The sequence below is a fragment of the Bactrocera dorsalis genome, chromosome 2, assembly GCF_023373825.1.
Source record: "Bactrocera dorsalis isolate Fly_Bdor chromosome 2, ASM2337382v1, whole genome shotgun sequence".
NCBI classification, from domain to species: Eukaryota; Metazoa; Arthropoda; class Insecta; order Diptera; family Tephritidae; genus Bactrocera; species Bactrocera dorsalis.
The window spans coordinates 31,314,436-31,329,266 of NC_064304.1; the positions used below are offsets into that span (position 1 = coordinate 31,314,436).

General features: G+C 36.4%; 1 protein-coding gene and 1 long non-coding RNA gene across 5 annotated transcripts; one reads left to right on the forward strand and one right to left on the reverse strand.

The window, feature by feature from the left end:
* Nucleotides 1-1,065: 1,065 nt before the first annotated feature.
* LOC105231875 (uncharacterized) lies at nucleotides 1,066-10,462 on the reverse strand. 4 transcript variants are annotated; one of them, XR_007421511.1, is made up of 4 exons: nucleotides 10,330-10,462; nucleotides 6,451-6,788; nucleotides 1,518-2,644; nucleotides 1,066-1,253 (listed from the first exon to the last, which is right to left on the reverse strand). It is a non-coding gene; the product is annotated as an uncharacterized LOC105231875 (long non-coding RNA). The 4 variants fall into 4 exon arrangements; XR_007421512.1 differs by having other exon boundaries at nucleotides 10,326-10,457; XR_007421513.1 differs by lacking the exon at nucleotides 10,330-10,462 and adding an exon at nucleotides 10,140-10,269.
* A 2,575-nt stretch (nucleotides 10,463-13,037) lies between these two features.
* LOC105231874 (uncharacterized) lies at nucleotides 13,038-14,564 on the forward strand. The gene is made up of 4 exons (XM_011213371.3): nucleotides 13,038-13,221; nucleotides 13,295-13,630; nucleotides 13,693-13,748; nucleotides 13,817-14,564. The coding sequence occupies exons 2-4, from the start codon at nucleotides 13,296-13,298 to the stop codon at nucleotides 14,071-14,073; spliced, it is 648 nt and encodes a 215-aa protein (XP_011211673.1). The 5' UTR covers nucleotides 13,038-13,221; nucleotide 13,295; the 3' UTR covers nucleotides 14,074-14,564.
* The last annotated feature ends 267 nt before the right edge of the window (nucleotides 14,565-14,831 follow it).

The following is a 14,831-nucleotide window of genomic DNA, read 5'->3' on the forward strand; positions in this document are numbered from 1 at the left end:
CATGAGGCGACAACGGTCGCGAAATCGCTTTTGTTTTTTTTTTTTCTGAATAAAATGGCCGTTCTTAAATCTTTCCAGGTTGTGCTTCATCCCAAATACGGCAGTTGCGCTTGTTTACTTACCCATTGAGTCAGAATTAGGCCTCATCGCTGAACAAAATTTGGCTCAAAAACGTTGAATATTCTTGAAACTTTTCAAAAGCCCATAGAACGCAGCGATATCGCTTGGGAAGGTTGAACGGCTTAAGTTCTTGCACAATGTCTATTTTGTACGCTTTCAAGATCTCGTCGAAAAATCCGCCAAGAGGTTCCATACGTCAGTCCGAGTTCCGAACGTCGCCGAATGAACTTTTCGCTATCTTCATGTACACCCTCAGCTACAGCTGCTATATTTTCTTCACTGCATGCTGGACGAAGCCTATTCGTTCGAATATTATCCAACAATGAACCTTGGGTCTCAAGATGGAGATGATGTTGCGAATAGTATGCTCAGTAGGCCGATTATGTTAACCATTAGTTGAACGAAGCGCGCGAAATATAATCTTTACAGAACATGATTTTCATATTAAAGTATATAGAACGATTTGTGAACGTTGATCAGGCGTAAGTCTTTTCGTGATGAAATGCCAAACAATACTGAACAAAAACAACATAATAGCCTGACACGAATCGAGCGTGAACTGTCAAACGAAGGCTATTGAAAAAAGTACCTCTACTTGGATCACGCATTATGAAAATAAATAAAGTTGGCTCTTTTATCAACGTCTCTGGTAATAAACGAGTACAAATATATAATAGTAAATTACCTTCTGCTTTCAACTCAAAACTCGCCAGACCCCCATTATAATCCTTTTACTTCGCAGCTGGGAGGCAAAATCTTCTCTTGATTACTTTTAATATGTTTTTTAAAACTGGCTTGGCGATCAGTAACAAAAACAATGTGGGACAAATTGCTTTGTGTGATTCACGTTGTTCCTTTTGTTTTGAAAACTTACAAATAGATTGACTACTCGACATCGAACACTCTTGGGTTTCGGGTTTTCAAAAGTATATCACAACTAGTATATCTCGTTATAAGCTTTTTTATTTATAAGTTTTCCATATAATATATATATTACAAATATGTATACATTTACATTTGTATAAGCATTTACTATAAAATGTCAGTATTTAGCATGGAGATCTGCATTCAAGCATGGCTTCGGCGCAATAATGTGGAAATTGTACGCATTTCAAAAGAAAATTGTTTATGCCCTGAAAAATAACATAGTAATTATAAAGTTAGGCGAGCAGTAAAAATATTTGATTACAATTTATCTTGTGTGAGACGCAATAAAGCGAAAAAACTAATTAACCAGTTCAAAATATCTAATGCACATGTATGATATGGATCGAAAAGTTGGTTCCATATAAGATTATAAAATTTCATACGATATAAATAAGTACGAGTATATGTATGTATTTATGCTTTCGAACCTTTGCATAATTCTGCCAACATAATACAAACATTTTACTTACATTCCAGCATCCACAGCATGCCTCAAACATATAGAACCATATGTAAAAGAATGATGCGAAGAAAGCCACAAAAAATGCGAAGAAAAGTAAAACCAATAGCCAGAAAATAAACCAGAGCGGGTTCTTCATAACGTAGTTGGTGCTTTTCAAAGAAAATTACTCTGCCGAGGTCACAAAAAAGTAAATTTCGCTTGGCGACAGAAAATTATTTCTCAAAAGAATTAAGTTTTTAAAAATAGAATGTAAAATAAAAAAAATATTGTTTGACACACTTCAGAATGATTTGAAATATCAAAAAATGGAATGTGTAAAAAAGTTATGTGTTGCATATGAGTTATTTTTTTCTCTTTCAAACAGGGTTTTTTTCTTTTTTAAACAGGGTTAGATTACTAAAATAACAGCCCTTGGCCGGGTAAGTATAGTATATAAAAATGAACAGCACCACATCTGTTTGTCCGACCTCATGTCTGTATACACGCGAACTAGTCCATCAATTTTGAGATATCAATCAGATTTTCTGCACAGGTCCTTTCCCCACTAGTCCTCTCCGATGCCTGCAGAATGGAGCTGACAGATTGAGAAACCTACAAAAAAATCAAAAGCAAACCACCGGAAAAAGATGGAGCATCTGTCCCGCATTGGAAAAGACAGTTTTTTCAGTCACTTTGTCAGTTTATGAGCATTTTATTCATCAACACTTTAGAGTTTTAGGCAACACAATGAGCCGATTTTAACAATCTCCTAACATTCGATACTTTTCTTTTTGTATGACCTTTTCTCATAACATACAGAACTTTCTTTAATAAAACATGAACTCAATATTGAATAAATTTTATTTTAGCTCATTTTTATTACAATAAATTATTTTAGACTGCGTAGAAAAATACATTTAATGTAAATAGTTAAATGGCCTCATATACGATTTGGACAAAACAAATTCATCCCACAATTTAACTGTAAAGCTTAAATATTTATATGTATATAGACACTAACAATACAAGAATAACAAAAGAAACAAGTACTATTTTACTTTAGACCAACATTTATAACGGCGACTTGCATTCAATCATACCCACAGCGCAGTAGTGGGGGAATTGTATGCCTTTCAACAAAAGGTTGTTGAGACCCTGAAAAATAATTGAAATTAAATTATTCAATAAATAATGCAAACACTGTGTAAAGATAAAGATTTACAATATAAATTAATAATATATCGAAATAACATGTAAAACCAAGTAAGGAAGCGCTATGTTCGGCTGCAACTGCATAAAAAGTGACACGATGTAATGGCGAACCTTACTGAACATACTGAGAAAATTTAATATAAATCCGTAAAAGGATTAATAAAGATTGTTTACATATTGGGCAGTATATAAGGTAGACTAGTGAAACTATTGACCCGATTTTTACTCATTTTTGACACAAGAGCATGCCGTTATCAAAAATATTCTCTCTGCATTTTCATGCTAGACCTCACAAAATGTCCGATGTTTTTAGTAAAATTGCAGCTATTGGCCATTTTAAACTTGAGATAATAAAAGATTGTCATGATAATGTTATCTATTGAATTTCCTTGTCTCCTATAAAGCCCTTATGTACGCTCTTGACAACATGTTGCGAAAGTATAAAAATATACGAACTTTATCATCAATTAAAAGCCCCTGTTCACAGCTCAAGAGCGTTCTTCATTTAATAAGAGCAATAAGTGATTATTTCTTATCTTCCTCATTATTCAAACTAAAACAGTTTTGAGCGCATTTGAACTTATCATCGAAACTAAATTAAGAAATAAATATGGAAATGAAAAAATTCAAAAGGGAAGAACTATCGTGATTCACTCCCATACGACTATCACTGAAAGTGTTTCGCACATGAGTTACGAGTGCCACAGTGATTGGATAAGTCATAGATTCATATTGATATAGAACAGAGTGGCCTCTTGACGTGATGCGTAATGAATGCGCCATTAAATGCAAACTGCTTTATTAAAAGACGGAGAATGACCGCGTCAAAGTGATGTCATGCGACAGTTAATGTCTTACTTCTATCAGATCACTGACTCACAAATTTAATTACGTTCTTAAATATGCGAGCATTTATAGTTCAAAGATATTAGTCTAAATTTTTTTGATGTGATCTAACTATCTTCAGATGAATATCACTGGATGTTGGAATTGTTCGAAAAAAAAAAATTAAAAGTAAATATTTTGCTCCATACAAAACCCACGAATTCTCATATTAGACTCCAAGGACTACAAAATAAATGCGTGTGTATCACCAAGTTCTAAAAATATATCCAAAGTCTGAAAAAACTGAAATATCATTTTGGATAATAGATAATACTTTGCAGCAATATCACCAACGGGATTCTCATTCTCTATTAAAGTACAATCATAAATTTTCCGAAAAAATATGGATTTTTAAATATCACCACAGTATTCGGATAAACAACCAATATTAGACTATTTTTGTTTTCCATTTTAAACAATCAGCTGGAATGGTAGGTGGAATCTATGATTACTCTTTCCCTTAGTCATCAACTGTAACATCGTTCATTCGTGCTTTAATAAAGAGGCCTTGGAAGAACTGATTTTTTTAAAACGACTATGGATAGTTATATTATTGTTACCCCATTAATACTGGAATAAAGAGGGTGTGTGCGGTATTATTTCTTTTCAGCAAACCTAAACTGATTTTAACAAACAATCTCGTAGGAAGAATATAAGAAGCTAAAACTTGCCGATCCAAAACAGGTCTAGAACGCGCAACTTCCTTCTGGATACTGTAATACTACTAATCAAGAATCAACACCGACATACCAAATATATGTCCAGCGTGCAATGAGTCCCCGCTTGACTTTAACTATCCCTTTATATGCCCCGCGAACTACGCATCACCCTTCTCCTTATGTTCCGACCCCGTCGAAACAACACATTTTCTGGGCCTACCGTTAGATGACTTCGATCACAACCAACCCGAACCATACCACCCAAGCGGCGATTAGATAACCGCTACAATATCTATAAAACAAACAAGAAACTTGAAAATAAGATCAAGATATTCATACTTATTGCAATTTTATATGGCAATTGGCCATAACTGAAAAAAGGAATAGGGCCAAGTTATATCAGAAATCAATTAACAGTAAGTACGAGTATACTGGTACAATTGAGGCTCTAACCGCTCTGAAATTTTTGTACTCTGATAGAGTGAGTTTTATTATTGATGATTCGAAACTAGTTGATAAGGTCTGTAGTGGAGTTTACTACCTTAAACTTATCTCCCATCAAGTACGTATATACTCGTACCATAAACTTCAGACTAGGTGATAAGCCTAAGCCTCGTATCAATAAAAAAAAACCTCTGATATCCCTGTATACGGCTCGTTCGTACTTTCTCTGATAATCTTATATACTGTGACAATTAAGTGGTCAAACCTTTATGACCTGGGGAATGTTTGGATTCCAAACATAAATAAAAACAGATAAGTATGAGCACCAGAGAATAACCCAAAAATAAAACATATGAATACATGAATACATATGTGCTATTGTTTAGAGAATATATTGACCTTCAACCAACTTAACAGACATCGACAAGCGAAGGTTATGCCATATACTGACGTTGACCAAACTATATGCCTTGAGTTTAGTAATGCAACAATACTTTCGGATCCTCAGAAGTACGATTAATTGAATGCCCACCTTTTTTCAAAGTTGGGTGCAACGCCCTTTATCTCGTCAAGAATTATCTCACAATAAGGCTTATAAATAACAGGCCTATTGAAATTGGTCCCTGGCCTGACTACTAGAACTAAATATATATTATTTTTAGTTAATCGGACCATTAGTTTGCAAATTATGTCATTTTGATTGAAGCAATTTTTTTTATTGTGAAATAATTTATAAAAAATGTAATAAAATATTGCTTTTTGAAGAGAAAAAATATAGTTGAAGCTGAAAAGTGGTTTGCTAATTTGAAAGAAGCGAAATGAGCACCGAAAACGAGCAAGGCATTGTACGACCTAATGGCTGTTACCGAAAAAAAATATCAAAAAAGTCCACAAAATAATTTTAGGCGACAGTAAAGTGAAGTTGTTCAAGATAACAGTCACTCTAAAGACATCAAATGATTTTGGTTTGAGAAAGCTCTTTACAAAGTAAGTGCCGTGGGAGCTCCCTGTTGATCAGAAACAACGACGAGTTGATGATTCGGAGCACTGTTTGGAGATGTTCAACCGTATTAAACTCGACCGTATCGTTTCACTGCGAAGTGCAATCGACAGTCATCCAAGCGAACTCGCTCCAAAGCGTGGAAAAAAACTCGGCTGGCAAGGTTATGGCGTTTGTATTTTAGGATACATGCGTATAATTTTTATTTACTACTTTGAAAAAGGAAGCACCATCAACAGCATCACATCGCATTATTGGACAATTTGAAGGACTAGAATCGTTGAAAAATGAGCGCTTTTGAAGAAAAAGAAAGTGATGCTGCACAAAAGCAATGCACCGTGTCACAAGTCAGTGAAAACAATGGCAAAAATCCAAGAATTGAACTTCGAATTGCTGCCGCATCCACCGAATTCCCTATAATGACCCCAGCGACCAGATTCTATTCTCAGATCTCAAAATAATGCCCGCTGTAAAGGAATTTTCGTGGAATGAAGAGGTGATCGCCGAAACTGAGGCCTGCTTTGAAGCAATGAACAAATCGTACTACAAAAATGGTTTCGAAAGAAGTTAGAGGGTCGCCATAATCAGTATATCACCCTTTAAAGTAACTATGCTGAATAAAAAAATACGCATTTTGCAAAAAAAAAAAATTGTTATACTATGGTAGGCCGGGGACTTGTCCATTGACCTGTTCAGAATGAGCAATCCCCTAACATGCTTTACTTGTGGTTAGAGTTGTATCATATATTATTAATACTCACCGATAACCCACTAAACAGCACTTCCAACACATAGCATATTATGTATAGGAACGCAGCCAAGAAAGCCACAAAGAATGAGATGAACCAGAAGACCAAAAACCAAAAGATAAACCACAGTGGATTTCCCATATTGTTTTACAGTGGTTGCGCTCGGGTGTCTGTAGCTTTCAAAAGCTAGTATTGAGTGCGATTGAAGTTTGAGCTGTCGGTTTTGTTGTAGTAGAGGAGTACGAGTTTTATTCTCTCACGCGCTCCGCGGTTACAGTGGCTGGGTGTGTTGTTGTCCTAGGTTAAGGTGAAGAATACGAGTACTGACGTGCAAATGCAGCAAACAAGTTCTATAGAAGAAGATAAAAACAACAAGAGTATCGTATAACATTTGCATTCTGATTTTTAAATATGTACTGTATGTATGTACCTAAGTACTATTGTATGTATACATATACATATGTATGTATGTATTTTATATCTTATTCATACAACGGAATTCATTAAAATGATTAAGTGATTTATTTTTATATTTAAGATATCATAATTCTAAATAGTTTAAATTAGATTTTCGATAAATAACGGTATTTTTTTAATATCTTAACATTTGTTGTACATAAGTAGACACCTGTACAAATATTTCAAATTGTTGTGGCGGCAGCTTTATTAAACTTTTTTTTGTATTTTGCTTCAAAGTGCCAGTAAGCCAACTGTGCTTACTACTACGCATGCATATGAACATATGGTGTGTAAGTATGTATTATTATGACATTTCACCTCCATTTAATTGAGTCACCAAATTCCATGTCTTATGGCATTAGTTGTTAACACAATGATAAGATAAAAGTAATTTAAAAAGTTTACGCATGAGTTTCCGCGAGAGTTATGAAAATATTTGAACTATAAGTAAAAATAAAAATTCCCAAAAATATTGTTATGCACATGTTTATAAATTGTAAGAAAAAGTACAACAGCAAAGCCATTGGATATTATCAGAAATATTTAGCAAACATAAGTCCGCCTAAGCAGTCAGAACGGGGAATGAATATTTATGGTTTTCTATAGATTTGTATATATATATTAGGGCGCATCTAAAATATTTAATCTTTTTTTTCAAGTCTTACCTTCCAAAATCTCTTTATTTGATTTAAGTTTGAAATATACTCATCAAATTTAACCCAGACTGGTGCGTATAAACTATCTGCTGCATGCCCAAATCGAATGGATTTTACCAGATTGATACAACCTTTTTTATGTGTCCATATGTCAATTAATATATGTGTTTGCAGAGATTTGTTTATGACACGAAAAGTTTGTCAGGCGATTTTTACCATAGAAAACAAGGAATCGCTTGAAATTTACAGAAGGGTTTTTTGGGACTATACTCTACTGAATATTATGTCAAAACTAGTCAACAATTTAGCGGCAACTGCTCTAAAATTAATCGATATCGTAACAGGCTAAATTCGCTGAAGGCAACGAGGACATCCCAGCTGAGACTTATAACAAGACGCTGACCACTCTTTAAATACCCGATATGTGGAAAGTCGGAAGAGTGCTCCTACCACTGAAACGTGAACAGACTTAACGTCCTGAATATTTCATTACCAAAATCGAAAGCCAACCTGTGAGAGAACGATCATCCTAGCCTTGTCAAAAGCTTTTGACATAGGCAATCATTCAATACTGACAAGTATGTTAGAACAATCCATGCTTCCGCCAAGGCTGAACTACCTGAGCGGTCTGCAACCAGCCTTACTGTTTCGTGGTCATAATTCTAAATTGACAACGACTAAACTGAGGATTCTGCAGAGTAAAAGACGCAACTCTCCGTTACTGTTTAACTTGTACTATATATTTCAATACTCCCTCAACCACCAGACAATTTTTTTATTACATCGTACGCTGATGATTGTTTGATATTGACATCGATCAATGGCATTTTTTCGAAAGTAAACGGTTACCTCACCGAACTTTCTAATTCTTCTCTGAGCTTGGCACTTTCCCCCACTAAAACCACTGCGATTATATTCTCGAACTAGAGGAAGGGATACAGACTGGATCTTAGCCTTACGGTCGATGACGTTAAAATTCCGACTGTCAACATCCCAAAGATTTTAGGTATTACGAGAATCTAGAGTGACCCTTGCGCAACCTCATTCTGAATATTGTAGCAGGTTAAGCTCCTCTTTATCCATAATCCGCATAACTGCAACCATGTCTTTGCATGTCCAGCAAACCCTCACTCATCTAACATTCCTCTCCCTAAATTCTGACTCCGTCGCAATAGCACATTTCTTGGGCTTGCCGTTAGATAACTAAGTAGATAGCCAGCCCGAGTCAAAATAATGTGTAAATTTGTGATTAGATAACACACACAGTAAATAGCGATGTACCAGAGTTCAGCAATATGACTCATGTTTGGGGAGGATTTTATTGCATCAACTTTCGAGAAGAAATTTGGTTTCATTTTGGAACTTCCGGGTGACATCCGGTATCTCAATTCGTGTTTTAGTAATTACAGTGCATCTTTGCGCCCAAAATCGTTGAAATCGGGCGAAAACTTGGTCTAGCCCCTATATAACTAATATCAGGATTTTCGAACATCCGGCTGACTTTACTTCATATGATAGGTGATGGTATGTGGGATACCTTAATGAAACCCAGGGAGCATTTTATTGGTAATGTATAATTATTTTCGTTTTTCTAACGAACCTTATGTGGAATATGTCGGTCAGTGTATGGGTTATATGTATTGGATTCCCAACCTCTACCTGACGTTTTGCACCTTAAGGTATTTCCCTGGATCTGATTTCTTTTTGAGTTGCAAGAGTATAAAATGTTCGGTTGCACCCGAAGTTAGCTCTTTCTTACTTGTTGTGTTTATATTTACTTAAGTAATATAACAAATATTTCTTCATAAATTTATGACCTCAAAAAAAAAGCCATTTAGCGCGTGTTTACTTGTTTTTAATATATTTCCATTTACGTAAAAACATTGTACATACATATACATAGTGACGTATATACAGATTTTAAAACAGTAAACAACACGTAAAAACTGATTGCCAAACCTGGAATTGTTGAATTTGGCCAGCGCTGTGCGACCTTTCGCAGTCATCGCAATGCTCACGCAACAGATCGCCAAACACGCTTTGGCCCCCGACCATGCCTGGAATAACAAATCATTCGACTTTTTTGTTTTTTTTTTTTGTGCTAATTTCTTATTGGAAAATATTTTGCTGCATAAAATATCAAAACAAATTAAAATTCTCAAATGGCAAGTGTTTGTGTGCTTAACCGAGACGACTTTGATATGCCAAAGAGCCGATTGGGGGCGACCAACCAACAGGTAGCGTAGGTGGGCGGGCGACCGGGTTTAGCGGCCGCGCGATGATGTGATCTGCCAGGAATTGAGTAATTACACATGCATTCCAATGCGCTAAACGCAAGTAGGCCAAATGGAGACTAGGGTAATAGAATAAACAACAACAATGCATACTTATTCACACTTACACACATGCATATATAGCAAATATGAATATAAGCAAGCATACAAAAGGCGGTAACTGTTTACATGACAAGTTAATTGTTGTTGTTATATATTTTCTGACTGGTTTCTAACATTTGCATTAAATGTTTAATAATTTTACAGTAAACTTATTTAATTCGCACAAACACAAGCGCATATACATACGTACATACACATATGTATATATTTATGAGTAATTTCTGTCATTCATTAAACGATTTTCTGTTCACAACCATTTTTATTAGATCCTCAATTTTGTTTATCATAGCACATATTTATACACATGAGCTCATAGTACATACTGTATATATTTACATATGTATAAATAAATTCGCACTTGCAAATATATACATACATACTTCTGCAACACCTTGTAAATAAATTATTGCTATTCTAATCACTGAGACAAATTGACTTAGCACTTACGATTACAATGCAGTTAAATTGTCTGTCCGAACGTTACTGCGACAAAAATACTACTGACAAGAAGACGTCGCAGGCGTGGGTCGGGTAGTGCTTGAATGGTGACTGTTGGTTGAGATTGTTGGCGCTGGCCGGCACTCTGAGTGCACACACTCATTTCAGCTCTCTGTTTTGGTGATCTCGCTGCAGTGCTACTTCAAGAATTGGCGCTCCCATTAAGATTAAACCGCCTCAATACATTTGTACTTACTTAAGTATATATGCCTTAGTAGTGGGGAAGAACTGTTAAAAAATTATATATACTACACTGTGCAACGTGTATAAAATATTTTCAAGTTTAGCTTTTTCTTTAATACATAAAAATGGGTTCCAGGAAATATAATATGGATGGAAATGTGGTCTGTCAGGTATATAAGACATATGTATGCATACTTAGATTCATAATGAAAATTTTATGGTAGTTTTTGAGGGACTACAGCCTGTAGTATTAGAAACCGTAGGGGCTTAGACTGTAACTTGACAATCAAAGCCTTCCCGACTTTTTGGCATTCGGTGCATTATTAAACTATGTTTTCTTGAGTTATAAGATCAAAGTAGAGTGGAATATACCGGGTCTGTATTGAGGATTATTTCTGCAAATACCCGATTTTCACCTTATTTAGACGAAATGTGTACCAAAACCTTCAACTTCTGAAGAATATTCGTAACGTCCAGTAAAGTGATTACTATTGCTAAGTGAAAAGTTTCTTGAAGAGTTGAAAATGTTTATCACCACTACCGTCGTCGTTTTTCAGAATCATAGCGACAATTTTAGTAAATACCTATCTTCTTCTTTATTAGCTTACGCGGTTTTTCATTTTTGCTGTTTGTTTCTTCCATACTTGGTCTCTCCAACGGTGTGTAGGTCTTCCTCTTCCTCTGCCTCCTCCGAGGAGTACCGCGTCGAATACTCTTAGAGCTGGAGTGTGTTCATTCATTCCGATGACATTAATTCATTGAACTACATGATGACAATGCCGTCGTATATCTCGTACAGCTCATCGTTCCATCAACTGCGGTTTTCCCAGTTGCCAATGCGCAAAGGACCATAAATATTCCGCATTCGAAAATTCTTAACGCCGACTCCTCAGATGCTGTCATCGTACAGACCCTTGCACCATAAAGCAGGACGCAGGTGATAAGTGACTTGCAAAGTTTGGTCTTTGTTCGTCGAGAGAGGAATTTACTTCTCAATTGCACCTGTTGTCATCAGTTATTCTGACGTTGTTGTTGGTATTAATGCTGGTTTCAATATAAACGAAATTATCTAAGATTTCGAAGTTGTGACTGTCAACAATGACGTGGCAGCCAAGTCGCGAATGTGACGACGGTTTGTTTGATGACAGGAGATATTTCATCTTGCCCTCGCTCGCTACCAGACTCAGGAGGATGAAGTTCACGTAAGTGAGGAAAATTCTCTGAGCGCCATTCACTTGGAAGTGGCCATAAACGATTCTTTTACATATGACCCAAGGAGCTCACGACTTCCAGTCTTAGACCAAGTTTCCTCTGGGTAGCCAAAAAACATCAGTTTGAAGGCGAGCTAAAGTGAAAAATGCGAATCATCCCTCTCCAGGGTTGTGCGTCGAGTTTGGGACCCTCCACAAAAAAAAACACCTCAAATCAGAAGGACACAACAGCCTCTGAGACCCCTTTTGAGTAAATATCTATGCATAACAGAATATGATGAGTAAAAGTTCTCAGCTCACTCCGTTTCCTTACTATTCAAAGACTCCATATGTTATGGACGCCGTTAAGTTGCTACTGATACTGATATAGTACGATCATCTAACGGGACATTCGCAAACTCTTTATTTTTTTGGTACATATGTCAGTTTCGTTGCGGCCTAAGTCCACAAGTTCAACCATGAGTCCACTTGACGCTGTTTAAGCGCAATTCGATGAAGTTTTTGAAGTTCACAGCTACTCGCTAGAGACTAAGGGACGGCAGTAGGGTCTAAGTAACCGGAACAGACCTGTATTTTTATCCGGCCAAGGACTGTCACCTCGGCACCAGTACTTCAGAAATGTTTTCTGCTTCTATAACAAGACAATTAGGGAAAGTCGAAACAGTAGAGATCAACCTGCTCCAGATAAGCGAATAACGTACTATAAATTTGAACCGGAAAGGTAATGATAAATTTTTCAGGGATTCACAAGATGTTTTACATCAATTATCTAGAGAAGGGCAAAACATACGGAAGTGTGCGAAACTCACACGGATTGAGAGAAGATAGAGTGTTTTTAACATATCTTTAATATACTGGATATATTTTAAAAGCTTGGGAACAATGAAGCCACCTTTTAACCGCTTGTCGATCATCAGTGCTTAATGCAAAGTTAGATGTCTCACACAAAGTATGGTAATCTGTACTATATTGTTGTTGGTGATATGCAATTTTTTTGGCAAACCTCAGCACATGGTCACGGATTTGCTATTTTTAATGCCGTAAAAAACGAATTGCGCTAAAACTAAAGCGCTAAACTGCAAGCAATTAATGACGTGTAATCGAACTTGTACCCCTTAACCCTGAAACTAAGTAAAAACACATTGGCCGTGAAATCACTGCTGCTGCAGCTCACTATAAATGCCACCCACTTGGCGATGCAGCGAACAATTGAATTTTGGTCGAGCAGTTGTCAGGACGTGCCTGTGTTGGACGCTAGTGACAAAAAGTGCCAGAAGCAATACTAAACGTACGAAGAATCGGTCGTAGTGGTGGTGGAATTGTTGGATCGTTGAGAAGCTGAGTTTCATTTAACGCGTTTACAAAAAAAACTAATAACAGGTAGAAAGATATACCGTAAAAAACAGAAATGGCTCCAAATTTTACTAAAAAAAATACCAACTATCCCTTAAAGCATGCGCGACCCAAAGAACAGACTACCCAAGTACGAGTCGGACGCTTTCGATAATGTCGAATATGAGCTCCGCATGACGTACACGCTCGAGACTGATCGTCGCATTATGAGTTTCGTCGATTCACGTTGGGGCATCGAAGTAACCGGTGGGATCGATCAATTCGAACCGTTAACCATTATCAATGTGACACCAACTGGTATGGCACGCAGTGCCGGCATGCGCATTGGCGATGAGATTACGCAAATTAACAATACGCCAGCGTTGGAATTAACTTTCAACGAAGCATTGGAGTTGTTCCGTAAAAATAGACGCTATGTGCGGGTTTATGTGAGAGGGTAAGCGAATATGCAGTACACTTTTAACTTAGTCTTTAATTTTTTTTTCAACTGCTCCTTAGTGATGTGGACGACGATGGCGAAGAAGACTGGACCTGTCACTTCTGGTTCAAACCACGTGAGTACCATAACTTAGATTTGTGTTTAATATTGTCTTGAATCGAATATTATTTTTTTGAATTGCAGGCAAGCCATGGCGCCGTGACTTCACACCCATCCAATGGGAGTTCCCATGGAACGATCGTCGCAAGCCGATCTACCGTGAGTCCAACTGTTTCATGGTGCCCAGCGTTATGGAGGAAAGGATTCGTCAACGTCGTGCTGCCACCTCGGCAGTACATAAAAAGGATGAACTTGCACCGCATACCCGCTCGCTAACACCATCGCCGCGCCCTAAAAATCAACCCGGCGAAAATTTGATGGAAACCATGTTCAAGAAATAAAGCTGCACCATCCGATGTCTAAGCAGTGAAACGCGTCAGCAATTAATGCAAAAATATATGCATAAACATGTGTGTGAATTTTGCAAGAACAAAATATATAAAGGCTAATATTTTGTTGGAAAAATTCGCCACGCATAAAAACGCCAAAGATTTTTCATTCCAGTTCCTGTAACAAATATACAGAAAGAAGCAGGCGTTCGTATAATCTGCCACAAACTCGAATAATGCACTCCAGAGCAGACATGAACGATAACACGGTGATAGAGGCTAGTCTATGACGCTATAGACACAAAATATTTAGTTGTTAAATAAAGCTAGAGAAAGAAAATAGTTTAATATAAGTTAATAATATAAATAAAATAATTTTTCAGTACCAACCTTAAGCTGTGAAATACAAGAAGCACTTGTTATAAAGCTTTAATAGTTGTGTAACTTTATAAAAATGTGTTGAAATAATAAAAAATAATATTTAGTGTTGACTGTAACTGTAATATGATTTTTCAACGTGTTTCAATAATGCAATGGAAATAATTTCTTCTCTCTTGAACTCATTTGCATTTGTAAAGCTACGTGGCTTTGCATAAAAACCACAATACGATTGCGAAAAGCCTATACTAATGCAGTTTCTAAAATCGTGAATAGAGTAAAAAGAATATAGAAAAGTAAAAAAACGTCAACGTGGTTTTCTCAACCAACTATCTTGAAAACCATCAGCTGATAGCAGCTCAAAAGAATTTGGTACAAAAAATTCGTCGTGC

Bases quoted from the DNA above. Each gene is read 5' to 3' on its own strand.
- LOC105231874 (XM_011213371.3), top strand. From the start codon at position 13,296: ATGCGCGACCCAAAGAACAGACTACCCAAGTACGAGTCGGACGCTTTC. The intron at 13,631-13,692 runs GTAAGCGAATAT...ACTGCTCCTTAG, and splicing joins GTGCGGGTTTATGTGAGAGG to TGATGTGGACGACGATGGCG. The intron at 13,749-13,816 runs GTGAGTACCATA...TTTGAATTGCAG, and splicing joins TCACTTCTGGTTCAAACCAC to GCAAGCCATGGCGCCGTGAC.